General features: G+C 43.6%; 1 protein-coding gene across 2 annotated transcripts in view; it reads right to left on the bottom strand.

The window, feature by feature from the left end:
• Window positions 1–13839, bottom strand: part of UNC5C (unc-5 netrin receptor C) — a 251061-nt gene extending 237222 nt beyond the window's left edge. For both annotated transcript variants that reach the window (XM_030271701.4, XM_030271700.4), the window contains exon 1: window positions 13716–13839. In XM_030271701.4, coding sequence (XP_030127561.4) covers window positions 13716–13839 — 124 coding nt within the window. The remainder of the gene's footprint in view (window positions 1–13715) is intronic.
• Between the last annotated feature and the right edge of the window lie 6222 nt (window positions 13840–20061).

Below are 20061 nucleotides of genomic sequence, written 5' to 3'. Positions count from 1 at the left end.
CCCAATGCCATTTCCCATCTCATAACAATTGCTAGTCGTGGTTTTATTTTGGAGGGTGGCATCCTAAGCTTGAGAGGTTCATAGCTTGTAGGAAGCAGCATTCCTGAGGAGCCTGGCACAGTTTTGGAGTCAAATCATTTTTTCACAGAGTGCAACAGACGAAACATTTGAAAATTTATGTCAACTTTAGCAGGGGAGTCCAACTGCAGAACAAGGGTAAAATAATTCCCAAAGTGGATAGTTTTAAAATTTGCCTTTCTAAATAGTACTTTAGTTACTTGATTTCTTATTTTTAAAAGTTTAAGAAAATTTTCAAGTAAACAAAAATGGCAAAATGTTGTCTTTTGCACAACTACTTTTTAAGTTCTTCTCTTGGTGCACAGTAAAATGACTTGAGGGATAATTATAAGCCTTTTCCTGAACCGTTAAAGCACTTTTCTGAACTGGACAATCCACACACACAGTTTGAGCTCTCAAAGAGGATTTAGTAACCTCATGGATGCCCAAATATTCTGCAGGAGCCAGGTAATCAGCCATATCTTCTTCCTTTTATTAAATACCAGTTCAAAGCCTCCCCAGAAAGAGGTGGCCCAGTGTATAACAGTATCATAGGTCCCTCAGCAGTCCACTACAAGCCTGGCTCCTGGTCACCTTTGGTTTCCCAGCCCTTTGGCCACCTGAACTAACAGCATAACCAGCTGTCTCCTAGTGCCTTATGGATGTCTTTCAGGCTTAGTGTACAACACACAAACATCCAGACAGATAAAAATAGTAAAACTTTGAGAAAGACAAAGAGTATTGGCACTTCAATGCCTTTTCCAATGAAAAATATTCATGGTTGTATTGAAGCAATTGTCCTGTGCCAATGTGAAAGCACATATTAAGCTCCAGCATAATTTAATTACATAATTTTCCCAGCTCATGAATGTTTATATATTTACTTTTTAAAATAATAAAATACAATAATGATTTTTTAAAATTACTTTCAGGCAAAATAGTGCAAGAGATTAGGAAGGAACATATGGTAAAAGTAATTTTTGACCTACGTTTTATCCTTAAAACCCAAAAGTGGATTCACTATTAAAATCAAAGCACTCTAAGTATATTATGAAATATTTACAGCTGTTATTACTGCCTGATTTATGTGTGCCAGAGACCAGATTATTCAGGCTGGTTTCACAAGCAATATGGCAGTAAACAGGATTTTGTTTGGTAATTATATTAAACATGTCCATATAAGCTTTGAATTAATTATAAACTGTATTTTACTGTACTTGATAAAAGCACTAAGCAGCAAGAACTAACGATGGCAAAAAGGTCTCCTCTCATTTTCAATAAAGCTTTCCATGTGAAAACCTGTCAAGATGAAAAAGTTGCTGCTTGTAATTAAGACCAGGCTTTAGTTCAGTAATATGTTTACATGTTATGTTCCAGAAGGGGGAAAAACGCAATTGAATTACTCTCCTTAAGCCCTGTGGTTCGCAAACACACGATCTGCTCTGGGCACACTATTGATGTCAGCTCCTCCAGCAAGAAGACACAAATAATCAGGCTTGGCCCCATGACACGTTGGAGAGTTTTGCACTACCAGCACAGCGTGGTGAGAGCGCAAGGGAGATACATCCGCAGAATATTTGCAGCAGACTGCTCTGCCCAGGGCAGGCATTTTAGCTGTGCTCCTGTCCCTGCCCGCACAAGGCTCACTAATGGACAGCTAATGACACAGCAGAGGCATCAGGGGTTACAGCAGTCCTTCTCCAGACTTGGGAGCTGTCACTGAGTGACTAATTACCCCTGCTCCAGCTCCCACATTAACTAACTAGCCACCCCTTGCCTGTCTCCACAATGGCTTTAGAGCACAAGGTCTATTCCAACCTTCAAAGTGATTTCTCTGAACTAGACCCACTGCCAAACAAGGTGTTACTGTGCTTCTCTGAGTGCCAGGACCCTACAGTACTGGGACCTCAGCCTGCTGGTTGCTTCTGAAGATGAACAGTAAGTGCTTCACCTGTAACACTTCTCAATACCAAGCACACATACACTGTTTTTTCAACACAATTTTCAACCCTTTTTTTGATACACAGACATGGGTGAATGTTATTTGCTGTGCCACTGGTTAACTAGAATTTCGGACCACAGGATACAAACACTATCTTGACACATTTAAAGGTTTTCACAGTTCTGTAATGAAACATATTTCCTAAATAGCCGGGAAACAACCTCCTTCCATGGCAACCCAGTGCTCCACATGAGAATGCCTCTTACAGACTTCAGTATAAACTTATCAAACAAGGTTATATTATATTTAATGATAAAACCCCAAGCAGATAAGGAGCTCTGTGTTTATCCTGTATTACAGAAGCCTGTACACTACATTTGTTAATCTAGCTTTAATTCAGAAACCTGACACTCCCTGCTTTTCTTGTATCCATTTTCGTTTTTCATTAATGCAACCAGATGGTGACTTCAGTTTGATTACAATTCTGCCTACTTTAATGTGAACTCTTCATCTTACTACTATCAGATGACATTTGCTTTTCTAAATGTACATAGTTTTAGGAAAAGTACAGAAGTGCTATTGCTGTGTTATATGAAAAATTCCAATATACATTTAGCTGACATAGCATCAGCTGGTGTTTAAACTTGGCTTAGCTAATGGACTTTTAATGTCAGTGGGGTTGTGTGCAGTTACTGGCTATTAGCAGGAATGGGCCCTTTCTATAAAAATCATTTTTCCTCAAGTGTGTTTTTTGAACATTCCTTCCCCTGATTTAGTGACTGTCGCCAAATACAAAACAAATGCAAGGACGCAGGAATCTACTGTTATCTTTAAAACCAACTTAACCTCAGCCTGGCTTCCACAAATGAAATATGTTCTGCATTGGTACCAGTGAATACAAAACTTCAAAGACAAAAGACCAAATTTTCTTTGCCTTGCTGCAGTGAGTAAATCCCAAGCAATCCAGTGAAAATTATCAGACAGAAAGTAAATTTGATCACAATACTGTTATCTACTGATTTCCCTAAACAAAAAAAAAAAGGCAATGAAACCAAGTACTGGTAAAATAAGCTGATCAGTAAAACAAAGCAGATTAATATCCACACAAAGTCGTTTTGCCACTTAAATTCATTTTCTTTGCAAATGTTTCTCATAAATACAAATCTAAAACTTTATTCTTGAGACCACAAAATGATAGAAATGTTTATAAAGTAATTAAATTAGGCATTTTAATTTTTTTTTTAAGATTTGGAAGGTTTTATCTAATAGGCATATTTACTACAAGGAATTAATATATAACTTTGGGAAGGTGGAGGGAAGGAAAAGATTAATACAGAAATACTTCAGGGCAAGCAAAGGACAAAAGTCAGCAGCTGAGCAGTTTTGCCTTCTCGATTGCTCATGAAAGGCATATGGCACTTCTCATGCTACTGCTTGTACCAGCATAACAACTGCTTTTGTTATCAGCTACCAGGCTGCACTTCTAACCTAAAACTTCGGAGCCCATGCTTTAAATGGCAGAGGTCTTTAGTTCAAAAGTGATTGCTAAGGCAGGAAATTGCCACACATTTTTGTGTAATAAATATTTACATGGATATCTGTCTACAGTTGGTGACATTTGGATGTCAGTGTTCTTATCTAAAATATCGTAACAAAAAGCCAAGCAAAAAGAAAACTCTACCTGAAAGAATCTTGCCAACTTAGTTTCAAGTGAGACACCATGTTAACCTCTCTACAAGAGAGTCACATTGCTACATGGAAGGAAACGAAAAGCCTCCAAATTATTCAAATTATTCCGTTTCAAAAAAAAAAAAAAAAAAAGCCACCAAAAAAACCACCAAAACCCAAAAGAACCCAAAAAAAACACCAAAGCAAAAAAGAAACAGTGTCAGAAATAAACTTGCCACCAAGTAAGATGAGATCAAGATCTGTTCATCCTACAGTCTCAGTCTACTCTGTCAACACATTTTTAATACAGAAGCAGATCAGCTTCTGGCATGTGCTGGCTCTGAAATTAATGGAGCTGCATTTGGTGGTGGTCATAACCTGGCCTTGTGCCAAATAAATCTATCTTTGGTATAAACATTAGACATCTAAAAAAATAACAAAATGAAACTGATAGTGAAACTGACAGGTCCCAGTATTGACCTCTCTAGCTAGAAACTTTCTAGTTACTCAAGAAGTAAGAAATTAGGAATTTCCTCTTTGCAACACTACAGCTATTTTGCATGATGAAGAAAAGGAAATCCTGCAGTCCTATTCTTGCCAGCAGAGATCTGCTGCATAAGAAGATTGATGCATTTTTGTTTGAGCAAGAAACCAAAAAAGTTACCCTCACCTTCAAAAACTGGTGAAGAAGCAGAAAGGAAGACCCTCAAGCTAGATGTGGAATGTCTGCATGAAAAGAATTTGTAATGGGGATGATGATTTGTCAAAAAATAGTGCAGCTTTGGGGCTAAACACCTTTGAGCAAGGAATACAAGTATTTCATGAGACAATTCAGCAAGATTTTCTGTGAACAGCACTTGTAGAATGGCAGTCTTCCCCATGTAATTAAAGATCCCTTCCTTAACCAGACAGAGTTCTAGCTTCCAAAATTATTCCTCATTTTCAGATTAAGTGGCCAAGCTTAACAGAGAAAACTTTATCTCTTTCTAGTTGAAAGCACCAGATAGTTTTATCCTATGAATAGAAGACCATGCAGCAGAGATTTCTCTATAGTCTCATCTGAGTGCAGACATGAAATCTCAGTCTGGACATCTCACTGTTTGCCTGTTAGCCCCAGCTACTTGCTGTTAGTCACAGACACTCAGCTTTTGTATGTATAGAGCTGCAGAGCACCCCAACAGGCACAAAACTGTGGGAAAAGGGAAAGGTAAGAGGGATACATCTGTGCTGACTCCATGAGCAACTGGCAAAACTAATGAAAGGGAAAATCATTCAGACTAAGGCAGTGTGCACATCTGCACTTGGAATGACTCCTGATAAGTGCCTGACTTCAGTCATTGTAGGTATATCCAGTGCCCATGAGAACAGAATCAGCCTGTTCTCTTGCTGTTCTGTCCCACTTCTTGATTTCAGTATTACTGAACTGCAATTAACCTCATTCAGTGAGACTGTATTATTATTTTCACTCACTATGTAAACTTTCCAGTATAAACACATATGCTGGGAGTGGATAAGACAAGCGATGTATTTAAACAATAGATATACCATATCATAAAAGTGCAGCAATTCATATTCCAGCCATTATTTTAGCAGAATGATGGCTGGAATATAGCTCTCCAAGAAGCTCTGAATTACTAATAATCCTGTGGTGATTCCTTTTCACTGTCTCATGTGGAATGCACTAAAATCAAGCAAAGAAACACCTGGGGACCAACTATCAGTTCAAACAAGTTTCCAAAACGGCTGCAACGAAGTCAAACTCTTCTGAAAGATCATTCAAGGCTTACTTGCACATTTCCTTGTATCTAGCTGATGAAATTCAAGATTTCTTAAACAATTGCATCCAGCACTCAGGGGACCAAGAAGAACGCAAGCTTTCCTTTTTCTCAAAGGATACACCGCTAATCCACTGAGATTAACATTTCAACCTCTCACTCAATATAAGACTAAGAAATTAAGCTACTTTGCTTCTTGAAAATAACTAAAAAGGGATTGGCAAAATCTACCTAACAAGAAAACACTTAGCTGTTGCCAGGCCAGTGAAATCTATCTGAGCTCCTTAGCATTATTGTTGAAAATGTTCCTGCAACAAGAAAAAAAAGGTACCGATTTAATTGCCTAGGAAACCTCATAGCTTTTATAACTCGTACGGCAACAGGTCCTCTGGAGCGTAAGTCATTCATTCAGATGAATGAAGTACAGTTGAATAACGTAGTCCTGAATTGCAGGTTAAACCCAAATGAAACAAAACAGCCCAGGACAGTGGTCTTTATTCCATTTACAACAGTGCTGCAGCCATGCCCTGGATCAGCTCTTCCTCCTTCCAAATTTGAGATAACACTGTGGCTTGCATTGGGCAAAGCAAATCCTTCCAAACTGCCTGCACCAATAAGACAGAGCTTTTAGGAAGCATCCCCATTCCTGAGCAACTGTATATACTTTTGCCTGTTCCTTTGTTCTGGTTCCGGCCAGCACATGGTTAAGTTTTGCAGTAGCCAAGAGGGGGACAGCTAGGACACAGAGATTATACTGTGCCAACTCACTTCATTTTCCAGGGATGAGGTGAAGGGCTCTCTTCCAAGTCTGGGTGGTGTGGCAGAGGGAGGGTGAGGCATTGCTGTGGTCAGGGAGTTTCCATGTGAATCATGCACCTCTTGCTCTCATCTTCTGTTGTCAGTATTGATGCTGTACATTTTCTTATCTAACTGCTGTTCCCAGCAAATTGTTCTTAGCTCAACCCATGATCTTTACATTTTGTGCCTCCAATTCACCATCCTGCCTCAGGGGAGGGGGGGACGGAGGAGGGAGACAGTGAGGATCACATGGTTTTGAGGGGCCCAGTGGGAGATACTAAACTGAGGAGGTACCATTCCTAACCCACACCATCCTTTTATACATATTTCTAGATTACAGCAGAGATAAAGAAACCATCAGTGAGACTCAAGAAATTTGGCATTGAGAAGGTACCTGAGAGCCTTCTCAATGTAGCAGTCCCTCTGTAGCATCCCCTTTTTCTTCAAACAAAAAGAATGGACTGCAGCACCAGAGTCTTGGCTACTCAGAAAGCTTGAGCTCATATTTTGTTTTCCCTTACACATTTGCTCTGCACACTCAGGCAATTCCCGCTAGACCTTTCCACCAAACAGTGATAAATACAACAAGCTTCCAAATCCAGCAAAACAGAGATTGAATAACTAAGGCAATGTTACAAATAAGAACTTCCCATTATGTCCAGCAACACGAGCACATAGCTTTCCTAAAGACACAGCTGCAGATATTCCCCACAGGAGGTATCACCAACTGAGACAAGCATGCACAGCTTTTTGGGTGCCTCTCCTGTCCTGCCTGTGTAGGACTCATAAGAAAGGAAAATGAGAATTTGAGGAGGTGCTGAGGCACTGCAGCATCACATGCTGACAGGGGAGGTGTCCCTGCCTTGATGGGACTGTTGGGCTGCCGTGCAAGCTAGAGCAGCACTGCTGGTATTCAGGGAGCAGCAAAGGTACCTAAATTCAGCATTGCCTGACACTCCCTGGTGGAAATAAGGGCATGTCTGGCAACACTGAGAATCTGAGTCTCCATCTCAATCTGCATCACAGTAAAGTCAGTGTAATTTATCAAAAAAAAAAAAAAAAACAGAAAAAAAAAAACAAAAAACAAACCACAAAAAAACTCCCACACCCACACCAAAACAGTAAGATCTAGAGAGCACTGTAAATATATGCCTTAAGCAGTACTAACCAGGACTGTAAATGAAGTCTAACAGTGAGATTTTTCACTAGGTTGGTTGAAATACATGGAAAAATGTAAATGGAAATGAAAAACTTTGCTTTCAGAAGACTTCACAACTTTTAAACTTAATTTTCACTGAACACCTAACCCATTTTCAGAGAGCATAAATACAAATAGCTTGACAGTAGGGTAAATATTAAGGGCTTTATTGACCTTTTCTCTAAAATAACTGAGTCTTTTTTGGTTTTGATTAAGATTTCTTCCCTTTTTTCCAACCTCCCCCGAGTAAATAAGTAAAAAGGAATATTTTTTTCTCCTTTGTTTCCCCTTAGATTTTCCATGTTGATAAAAAGGGTATTTCTAAGTGAGACTGTTTTTGCTTGAAGCTCTTTCTTCCCAACCCAAACTTTTAGATAATGTGCCAGGCTATAAAGGGACTCCCCAAATCCTGGCGTTTGATGACTTGGGAGGAAATCCCATATTTCCTGCTTAACATCCAAGTGATTTGGGATGGAGTCAGAAAAGCAAACAGGAAGTTGTTGTAGTGATGACTGCCTAGGGAGAACACTATATACAAGCATTTCTGAGGTTACTGAGAGCTGGGAAAATCTCTGGCAGCTCCTGCCCACTGTTCCCACTCACTGCACCTCACTTGTCTGTGTTGTTTGAACAACCAAAGCCAGCCTTGAGGAAAACAACTAGAACATAGCTACAGTTTGGGGCTTTCCTTTAGCTACTCCAGCTATGGTGCACACAGTTTTATGCTACATCCTCACACCAGAAAGATAAATCTAAATACAATAGCCACACTGGATCTTCTGCAAAATATTCAACAAAACCTATCATGAACCCAACAACAATACTTAATAAATCATCTCTCCACCACAGCAGTGGAACTGGGGGCTGGAGTACCTACAGATGACCCCATTAATTGAAACACATGGGAATGAAATATGCTCAAAATCAAGGGGAATTTTGTTGTTCCTATTCTGTGTAAAGTTCCTTATAACCATTCCCTTTTTAGCATAATTTCAAATGCTTGCTTCCAAATGATGCAAATTAAGTGTTTCTTGGAATACAATTTGCCTCCTAGAAGGCTTAATAACATTTCCTTCAGATTGCCTCTTGGATAATGTTATGATGGAAAGATTCAGGGGTGCCTGCTCCTGAGACTGGACTGTACTGAGCACACACAGTAAATCACTTAAAACATCACCATTCCTTCAGTCCTTGGAAGCAGCCGGCACTGAACTGTGCCTCTGCACAGCATTATCCTGACGCTGTGCTGATGGAGGCTATGGCCAACTGGAAAACCACAGCTCGTTTCTTACTCCTTTGCTTTGACTGACTCGCACTTGAGAAGCTGTTTTGTACCTGAAGCCGAATGCAGAGCCGGCTAATGCAAATGACAGACGCTGTAATTACTGCTTCACTGGCACCGCTGCCAAGATCGCTGCCTGCTAGACTTGAATACTTCCACTGGGTGGCTAACGAGATTTGCACTTCATAAACCAGCACAGCCCTCTCCCCACCCTAAATGGAGGAAAAACAATGCCATTTTTTCCTAAAGGGACAGTTATGTGAAATGTATTGCATAGGCAGAGCAGCCATGATTACACTTTAGTTTCAAAGATAGCCTCCAGCAACATGTTGTCAATGACAAACCAACAGTCTGAGACTCATATGGACCCAGTTCTCTGGGACTAAATCACAGCAAACTGTTCACTAGTCCAAACAATGCAAATTTACCCAGGAACTCCCTTTTGCACCAGCAATTCAGACACATTTTTCTGATGCACTGCAAAAGTAATTTTCTTGCCTTTTTGTAGAAAAAGTATCCAGAACAGATTCCTCGAAAGCCCAGTGATGTAAAATCCAGAAAGAACCAGAAATCAAGAAATATAGCCATACACTATAAAACAAGTTACTAAAAACAAGCTTGTTTTGCTGATAGCATAAGCATAGCTTTGCTTTTTGAAGTATAACTCTCCTATGTATTCTACTTAAGCACAAAATTCTAGACATATACTGTACAGAAATAGTCAGTTGTCCTGGGCTTCTCTTATTTTCCATAGGAACTGTTTTGCTTTGTATCCTATTCATCTGAATTGGGTGGGCCTTGAAACACCTCTCTTCTACTTGCACAAAAGTCAAGATATTTACCTGGAAATGTCTAATAAATATAGCCCACATTTTCTCCTTTCCTGCTGCACAGACCAGCTATGGAACTGATTTGCCTGGCCTTGGCACAGAGTTTTATTCCTGTTTTCAGATGTACTGTATTTGGAAAATTAAATTAGGAAAATCTTTTTAATTTGGTTAAGGCTGTTTCCTGTTTCTGAATTTGGATGTCATACACAAAGCTAGTCCCAAAATACAATGAATAACTGGGGTTTAAGACCATTACCAAAGAAAAATAAAGTTGTGTGGTGAATGATCCATGTAAAGTGATTAAGTGCAAACATGCACAACAACTGTGGAAATGTTTAGATGCACTCTGGCATTCTTACTGTACAGAGGAATAAACAACACTGACAGTAATGCTGAAGAGCCATCAGGAGGAGCCTGTATGTGAGCTATATATTTTTCCATAACTCTTGCACAACCAGCTGCTAGAGCCTGGAGCCAGAGGAAGAAGAGCTCAGATTCTGGCTCCCATGTTTCCAGGGAGGAATCTCTCCTCTGTGCACAGATTTAACCACTTAATTTTAATGCTGCTTAAACTGCATCTCTGTCAGCAAAGGAAACACAGTGGCTGCGTTGCTTTCAGCAAAGAGAACTGCAGTACTAAAATGCTACTCAGAACAAGTACAGGCTACCACATCCAGCCCAAACTTGTCAACATCACTGAAATCTACCACAGTGCATCACTTTAAAATAGCTTAGTGTTCCAAAGGGCCTTATCCATTCACAACAAAATACTACTTGGCTGTTGCTTTATTAATACAAATATTACACCTGCATGACAAGAGGTCTACTGATGCATCAAAGTAATTAAGTCCTTTCCCCGCCTTTTTTCAACAAGATGTGTTTAGGTATTTAATTAGGAAATGCATCCCCAAAAGGTTAGTACATGCACATGTTATAGTTCACTTTTTCTGCACTAAGCATTTTCAAACTGCTGCTGTTGCTAATACAGACCATGCTGGGGCAAGACAAATATCTGCACATATGGCTCTTTTACAGTTTTCTTTTTAAATTATCACTTTGATTTAATTAGTTTGAGGGGTTAAGCATGAAAAATGCACTCTTTTATTGTAAAGGAACAAATGAAACACAACCTCATTAATACATAGTCCATTTAGCTTTTCTACCATCCTTTACACCATCGTTATAAACCCCAAAAGCTGTCTGAACTATGCCTATGACTACAGATAGATAACCTGAGCCTCCCTTTCATCCCAGCTACACAACAAAAAGGTGGGAGCCACAGGATAAGTGGATAAAAGTTTGGGAGGCAGGAAGTGTGGAGGCTGTAGGGGAGCACAAGAGCTGAAACCCAGTCTCTGCTGACTGAAGAGCCAAAGAAAAAGTTGCTGTTACGGAGATGGCACCAAAATGCCCAGCAGGGGCACAGCATTTCAATTCTTAATTCTGATGTAGCTTATCATAGAGGTATAGTAAATGCAGTGAATGCCAGGTCACAGTTGATTCTGGCTTGATAATCGCTCTGGCCCCATTCGCACCGCTTTGAGAATTAAGGGCTGTCTCTACCATTGCAGCCATTTCCTGTTCTCCCCTGATAACAGCGGAAAAATACGCAGACAGCTTCAGATAAGAAGATAAGAAATACTCATAAAACAAAAAGTGTATTTAGGTCTGCTGAGAAGCTCGCAGGAGGACGCCGAGATGCAGCGATAATGAACGTGCCAGGGAGTGAGGGGGGGTCGGTCTGCCAACCCCTCAGTTAATAAATTCATCTTCTACCAGGCAATGGAAAAGGAAGCTATGAAAGCACAAGTCCCAGCAACACTCATGGCTCTCTCAGCCTGCTTCAAAAGCTAAAGATAGCTGGGGAATTGAGATGAAACATGTATGTTTTTGAAACGTATATATAGAATAGAGGGAAAACTTTGCCCAACGCTATACGATGAGGAAACTTCCTGAAGAGGGCATAGTTAAACTGTTGATTCATTGCCTCACTGAAGCACTGTGTATACACACACGAAGATCCCCACTGCACGCACCAATCAGAAAAAATCTCTCTGCTCTGGGAAAAATGCCAAAACCAGGTCTGCACCCAAATTCTCTGCTTGGTTCTAGCAATAAAAATAAAAGTATAAGTGGAAAAAAAAGTCCAAGACAAAGAGCTATAGCCCGAACAGTTTCCCTGGATTTTTCCCTCTGTTGTGGAAGTTTATCACAGACTGGGGGGTGTTGCTGAAGAGCTCTCCATCCCTCTCTGGGTAGGTGAGCACACCTGTGTTCTGTGGCAGGTCCCACACGTGCATTGCCCTTTGCAGCGTAGGAGCAGGGCCCTGGCTCCTCTGCCCTCATGGCATTTCTGTCATACAGCATTGTGTCACAGAGGGTAAGTGTGGAAAGGAGGAACCATCTGGGTGCGTGAGGTATGAGCCCTGTGGCACCGAGAGGAGCGCGCTGGAACAGCCGAACGCAGGGGGTCCTCTCTTCCCTGCTCAGGCCATCTGTCATGTGAAACTCCTGTGTCCTGCCAGCAGAGCCAGCAGGTTCCTTTCCACTCCAGGTTCAACTGTCTGAGGGGAACTTTCTTCTCCAACACCCTCTGACATGATATATCTATATCGACACAGACTGATATATAACCCCTGACAGCTAGGTCCACACGCATATGGTACTACAAAAACCTCTAAACACAAAATATCAAACCTGTCTTATCTTGAACACGAAACCAACCAGTGAAAGGAAATGATATGGAAGACACAGATGAAACATGCCACAATGCATAAAGGATTTTTGTACTCTTATTCTCTGCTACCCCCTTTTCATGGCCATTTATTTCCTGTGAAATAAATGAGCAAGGGAACATGACTCTAAGGAGATGGAGTAAGTATCAGCAGGAAATGGATTAGCACTGTTACATGTACAGACATGGTGATCCGTGCACCCAGCCCACCAGCAGCAAACTCCAGCTCCATGCCTGGGAGAACCCACAGAAAGTCTGCCAGGAGCACCAGGAATCAGAGCAACTCACTGCTCTCCTGTCAAAAAGGCCACTGAGGAATGCACTTTGTAATGGCTGGGTGAGAGCACAGGGTCAGATCTGTGCAGTTTTCACAAGTGCCTCTCCACAGACATGATGTGGGGAAAATTAAGTATTCAAAAAATATTGCATTATAACTTCAAATCAAAAGTCTGGTGCATGTTATTACTTCACAGCTACATACATGTGGAAAATAAAGAAACTAAGAAGCGTCTAAAATTCTTTTTCTCTCTTGTTAATCATATAACTGAGATTTCCAACTGCTTTAACCAACCTGCACGTTTGCTATGTGCAGCTCTGCCCACATGCAGCAGCAAGGTCTCTTTCTCTCTCCTGTGTTCCACAGGAACACATTTCCACATTAGGTCTAACTCCTGGAAAGAAAGAAGAGAAGCACCGAAAAGTTTGTCCAGCATCAGCTCACAGGAGAAAAAGCCTCCTGCTGTGGCTGTCAGCTGGGTGGGTGCCACACTGAGCCAGGGCTCTTTGTGATGTTCTCAAACACCCCTAAACTGAGAAGCAATACATTGCCACTTAGAAAGGGGAATTTACACAAGGGCTACCGGGAAGACAGATCGAGATGTACTCCAGAATCCCCGACACGGGAGAGGAAACAAAATCTCAAAACATAAACACAGAAAGAGGGTGACTCCCTTTCGGGTGTATCATGTTTTAGGCAGGAAGAAGAAGGGCGTTGGAGGGCCCTGGCGGGTTCAAGACTGACCGTCGATTGTAGAGCTCCGGGGTACGGCTTTGCCGCTGTGGAGGGACACCAGCCCCGCATCTCCCTTTCCCACGCACCTTGCCGGCCCTCCGGGGCGCACCGGCGGGCTCTGCCGCCCCGGAGAGAGGGGCTCCTTCAGCCCGAACTTCCCCTCCGCTCCCCGTGCCTCATTTGAGGACGGAGTGCAGGCAAACGCTTGTCCCAGCCAGGCTCTACCTATAGACCCGGCAGGTACGACCGGACCCTCCAGACCCCCGCGAGGGTCGTGCATGCGGGCGATTCCACTGTTTGCGCACACAAACACAGTAAAAAAAAAATATAATCGCGGCAAAAATTCGGATTTTCCAACCGCACGCGGAGGATGCCCCATCCATCTCTCCATCCATCCATGCATCCATCCGTCGCCTTACCTTGCGCCGCGGAGCCGGGGCGGCTGGCCCCCAGGACGGCGAGGGCGGGGAGCACCACGGTCTGCAGCAGGTATCCCAGTCCCAGCCCGCAGCGGGCTGCTGTCCCCTCCAGCCCCTTCCCCATGGCCGGGGCAGCGGGGCAGCGTCGCGGAGCCGCGGAGCTTTCCTGTGCCGCCGGTGCCGGCCCGTCCCAGCTCCGGGCGCGGAGCGGCGCGGAGCCCCGCCAGGCGCTCAGGCTGCGCGGAGGGCGGCGGGGCGAGGGGCTGCGGTCGGAGCGGGCGGGCAGAGGCGCTGCATGGCCCCGCGGAGGGGCGCGGAGCCGGCGGAGCGCTGCTTTCTTCCCGCGGGCGGCTCGGCGCGGCTGCCTCCACCCCGGGGGTGGGCGGGGGCCGGAGCCGGGGCCGGGGCTGGGGAGAGGGGGCTGCGCCGGCCGCCTGCGATAGAATGCGAGCTGGAGCGAGGAGCGGACCCAGAGGGAAGGGGGCGGGGGAGGCTGGGAGCCACCCGCCGCAGAACCGGCCCCCTTTCGCCTCCTCCGCCCGCGCCCCCTGCGCGCACAGCCGCGGGCACGGGCGCACGCCGATGTTGGTGCGCACACGCACACACACACACACCCGCACCCCCGCCCCGGCACACCTGGGCACGGCAGCCGGCAGCAGGCGCCGGAGCCGGGGCTGCGCCGGCCGGACCCCACCACACCCGCGGCTCTGGCATCCCCAGACTGTCCCCGTGAGCCTGATATCCCCGCACACGCCTTCAAGACTCTGGGAGATCAGGACCATCTTTAGGGAGCCAAATGCAGGATCGGGGGGCCCCATGCCGGACGGGGGTACTAGTCTGCTCCCACAAGCAGCAGGGCAGGGGGAGGGATCGCACCAGGAGAGCTGTTGGAGAGCCCACTACTCCTGGGGAGCATCTCCCCATCTGCCCTCATTCTTCCAGCCTTCTTACACCCGCAAAAAGCTGCCTCTGGCCCACCAAATCCCACTGAGAAGGATAGCAGTGCCCACATCTCAGGTTCACTGCTCTACCAGGGCTTGGTTGAGTTTTACTTCTGCTTTTTATGGCTTTTTTGTTTGTCTGTTTGTTTGTTTGTTTTGGTTTTTTTCCTCTGGCTGGTTTGGTTGGTTGGCTTTTGGTTTTGGTAGGTTTTATATTTGGTTTTGGGTTTTCTCTTCTTTTCTAAGTTGTCTTTCCCTCTGCAGAGCCAAGGCGGGCTGTCATGAGCAGACCCAGCACTTCACACACCACCTGTGCCAATGCCAGCGGCTGTAGCCTCGGCTGTCCCCACACCACGGTACCCCAGAGAGCCTTGCCTTCTCCAGCCCAGAAGTTGCCCCAAGCCGGGCTGCGTGCGAGGCAAGGAGCACTCCCCTCCTGGGAGGCGTGGCTGGGATCTTCCCAGTCACTCTGGCTTTGTCTTCTCCTCCCTGTCCCTTCCACGCAGGAAAACAAGTTACCCGCCTTGCTAATGCTGCAGGAGAGTTTCCTGGGGCCGCTGGAGCTGCGTGCCCCCAGGGACGCCCTGTCTCACCTGCCCCCTGGCTTTAATGTCCTTCCCAGGGAATTACCCAGCCTGTTCCCATCTCAGGATGTGGTGGGCCAGTAGTGTTTTCTCCTCGACAACAGCTGACATAAAGCTGCAGTATGACAGGAAAGCAAAGTCCTCATTTTTGGGGGGTTTGTTTTGTTTTGGTTATTTTATTTTGTTTCGTTTTGGGATTTGCAGTTTGTTTGTTTGTTTTGGGGTTTGTTTTTTTGTTTGGGTTTTGGTTTTTTGGGGGTTTTTTTGTACAGGCTAAGAGCATGGAAAAGGGGCAGTTTTTGTTCTGGGCATGCTGGAAGGTGCCCCAAGCAGGCTGTGTTTCAAGCCCAACAGGCTGGTTTTTACCCAATAACTCTCAATGATTCTCTCCAACTGGAGCACTCCATCTCTCCATCTCCTCTCTCTTCTACATCTTTTAAGGGGGCGAGTCCCATCTGCCTCAAACAATGCAGCACAAGGCTAGGAAATATTAAAGCTCCACCATAATCTGTGATTTAACTTTCTGAGGCTGTGTAAGTGGTAAAAAGAAACTCTCAAATTTTAACCATGTTCAAAAGAGAATGTGAGTCCTGAGCAGGAGCTTTTTTGATTGCAGATGCTCCCCAGAGCAATCCCTGACTTCATGCTCCCTAGCTCAGATAATCAACAGAACAGGTCCCCATGTATGATATTTATTTGCCTGTTTTACCCTAACTCTGTGAATTGGGAGCATCTCGCCTTTTTTGGGTATTTACTGTTTCCATTGTTCCAGGGAAAACTTTTCAGAGGCAGGAAAAGAGACCCCTGTAGGATGCCACATGTAGAAGATGCATTTGTTGCAGCACCAGCTGACAAGCACATCTCTTGCCACAAGGGAAAGGAGAAGGAGGGCTTGCTTCTCCATTAATTGGAGTTAATTTATTTTTGATGTTTTGGGGCCTCCCAGGAGTAATACCTATAGTTCCAGGCTTAGTTTCTAGTTAGTAGCTCAGTGACCTCATTAAATAGCTCCATCCCAATTTCAAGATGATGTCCCAGCAGTCCTGCCTGGGATCCCTGGTGGCTGCCAACCTGTCAGCCTCTCTGCCCTGGAGTAGGTGCAAGGGGGAGCATTGCTGGTTTATAGCTGTGACAGAAGTGATGGCACAGGGACCACAAGCCCTCAGCTTGGGAAGAAAATAAGTCTTTTCCTGGTACCCAAGGTGTGGTGGACAATGGAGGGGCAAAGGTACTGAAGCCTGAGGTGTTGAGGAACCACTTTTTACTGGAAATGGATATAACTTGGTTATAACAGTTATAACAGAGAAGATGGCTCAAGAAAAAGCAACCAATAGCTAGATAGGGGTCTTATCTAGAAAACATGTTGTCAAATCTTTCCATGCTCCATTATGTGTAAGAAATGGCATCCAAGGATGCTCCACATATCTGCATCACTGAGCTTTCTCAGAAATCCAATATACTCTGACAAATGACACTTATGTCTGGGCCATCCCTAATATCACCACAGTGGATTTTCCCTATTCAGGAGCAAGTCTGTCCAAGGGCTCTTTATTATTCTCCCTCTAAGATAAACAGAATTATTATCCCAGCTTAATAAATTTCAGATTTGATATGGAGATAAAGGATTAAGGTAATTCAGAGGTTTTGGATTAGAAAGTGCAAATTGCCTGGGTTTATTCCAAAAGCAGTTGTTTTGTTTCCCTGATAGAACCTGGCTGGGAATGTATTTTCCATCCTGTCTGAAAGTTTGTGACTTAAAAGTACCTGTAATGTAAGTCTATCACTTTGTCACCTTCAAAGTCCTAAAAAATCACTCCATACCCTTCATAAACTCATCTGAAGCAAGTATCAATCTCCAATTTTCATACTTGGACAGAAATATCAAGTGTCAGAGAGTCTGTGTTGGAAAGTGGCTTTAGCAGCTTAACAGGTATTGCCTTAGTTTTTCAGGTAAGGTCAAGAAATCTCAACTCTAAATTAGATGCCCCTAATATACAATTACAAGACCTAGGGTAACATTTAAAAATTGTTCTGTAACTTGTGTACCGGTAAATTTGACTGTAGTGTATTTTGTTGGCCAAACATCTGGAGTTGTATTAAAGCAATCATGGAATCAACTGGGTAGTAAAAGATCTCTCAGGTCATTGAGTCTAAACCTTTACTTTTCACCAACTTGTCAACTAGACCATGCACTAAATGCCATGCTCAGTCATTTCTTGAGCACCATCAAGGATGATGATGATTACACCATCTCCCTGGGCAGTCCATTCCAATGTTTATCAACCCTTTCCATTAAGAAATTTTGACAAATGTTCAGTCTAGTCAAAACTGGTTCCAAGTGGTTCAAACTGTTTCAAACTGGATCCAACTGGTTAAACTGAATCAAACCAGTTGCAACCACTTCAAACCGATTCTAAACAATTCAAACAGGATTAAACTGATTCCAATAATTTCAGACTTGATTCAAATTTGATCAAACCAGTTCCAGCTGGTTCAAACCAGATCAGACTGGTTCCACCTGGTTCAAACCCATTTCCAATGGTTCAAGTGCCCCAGTCCTCACTGCAAAGACTTTCAAAATTTGATCGATGACTTTGGAGCAGAGATAGTCAGGTCCACTGTATTATTGGGTCCCCTGTGTGCTGTGATGTCAGCAATGCTGTTTGAACAAGGCAAAGAACCTCTTCTGGGCGTTAATTCCCTGTAAGAATTCGCTAATCAGTCCTCTCACGGAGTGTTGTGTTCCTAGGCAAGTACTATCAACTCTGGCCAACTGACCTGAGGACTGATTTTCCACACAAATGGCAGTAAGGGATGTGGATTTAGGCTACCCACCAGGTGACAATGATAGCCAAGGTGCTCTCAGCTATTGCCACCCCCCTAACACAGCATGACGTGGTTGAGCATGGCTGTATTTTGCATGCTCCTGCATGAGCTGTTTGCAGTTCAGGGGAGCATGTGGCACATACACCTGCTTTTGGCTGTGCCATTCCCCCAGGCTCTGCCATGCTGCTCTTATTTTATGAGAGCCCAGCGCAACACAGTCCAAAAAGCAGGTGTGTGACAAACCTCTTACTTCACTGACGTGCCTGCCCCAAGCTATCAAGTACTGCAGTTTGCTCTCACGGTTTAGATAGGCAATTACCTCCTCTGTGGTTGTTATGTGTGATACTGGGGATCAGCAAATGAACCTACCCTTCTGGTATCTTACATTTCAAGAGCAACACAGCCTCATTTCCAGTAAAAACTTCTGAGTGTTTTGTTTGTTTCTTTTTTTTTTTTTTCATGCTGAGAATAAATATTTGAGTGGAATTGTGGTCCAAGGAAAATTTCTTTCATATCTGTTGAAATTTAATAAAACGACTGTGTTTCATCTTCCAGAATCACTACTATGTCCGCGTATTTATGGAACCAGATTTTCCCAAGTTCATCCTTACTTATGCCCTATGGAATGTGCTAAATTTTCAGTCTTGGCATTATGCTAGCAAGTCCATGGATCAGCATATATGTTAATAGTGCACACTTAAACAATTTAAACAGCATTTCACCTCATAACAAACCATCACTACAGAACTGCACTGAATCACCTGGCAGACCATATGATATCCTGCTCCTGATACATTTTGAGGTGCACAGCTCTCATTTGTTTAATAAAGTTATGACAATTAATAACTTTGTTGTACTCACATTCTTTTGAACAGCTTGGCTTTTCACAATATCTGACAATGACCTTCTTGAACTAATTACACTAAAAGGAGGGCCAAATTCTCTCCCTATATGTATGCTGGATACTGTGCATATTATCCTGTTGTATCCTACTGTGCATAACATCCTGTTGTCATTTGTGCAGGAGGATACTGCTGGAGCTGGGGACTTATATGCCTAGGGAATAAAGGTAAAAACTTCAAAGGTGTTTAAGTCTTACTTTTAGGGGCATCATATTTTTGGATGGCAATGGGACTTAGGCTCCTTGCCCATTTTTGAAATATGTGTCCTCCAGCTACTGCCAAATAATACAGCCAAAGAGCTTTTTCTTTCATGTGAGTTGTCTGTAAGCAGATCACAATTTTCTTATTTATTCTCTCTTCACCTTTTTTTTTTTCCCCTATTTTATTTTTGTGAATGTATTCTCTGAGCAGTTTCTGTGCTGTAGCTCGTTCATGAGCATTTTAAGCTCAGCGTTCAGACTATGTTCCTTATGCCAATTGCACATGATACAGTATCCAAATGCTTCCCACCTACAAATAATCTGTAGCAAAAAAAAAAAAGCCAAAAAAAAAAGAAGCCAATAGTGAGACCTGCTGTCAGTATTTGTCGGGAGCTGCAGCGAGCGCTGTCCCGGCTCTGGCCGGGCGATTGCGGCGCCTCCCAGCAGAGGGAGATGCGAGACACCGGCTCCGGCCCCGGCTCCCTCCGTCCCTGCAGCACATCGATGAGCCATGAATGTTTTAGGAACATGTCCGAGTCCCACGGCTTCTCATTATCTAAGCACTTTATCTGAGAACAAACTTCTTTTAGGCTCGTCTCTGATAGTGCAGCGTTCTACACCATGTTTCCTTTTTCCCTTTAGCTGAGATGAAGGATATGAATAACTTGAAATATTTCAGTCTGTTGAACAACAGTGTTATATTCTTCTCTCCCTCTCCACTTGTTATTTATTTTTGTAGCATTGTAACTACATATCTACCTCTGAATTGAATATTAATGTGACTGAGTGTCATGGTTTGACACTGGCACAATGCCAGTGCCCCCCATGAAAATGCAATTTCTCAACTGAATGCTGTGAAATGCGATCGAGAGCAGAGCAAAGCAGGCCCAAGC

The sequence above is a fragment of the Taeniopygia guttata genome, chromosome 4 (genome assembly GCF_048771995.1).
Source record: "Taeniopygia guttata chromosome 4, bTaeGut7.mat, whole genome shotgun sequence".
NCBI classification, from domain to species: domain Eukaryota; kingdom Metazoa; phylum Chordata; class Aves; order Passeriformes; family Estrildidae; genus Taeniopygia; species Taeniopygia guttata.
Note: the sequence above shows the minus strand (reverse complement) of the source record. Positions and strands in the feature narration are given on the sequence as shown.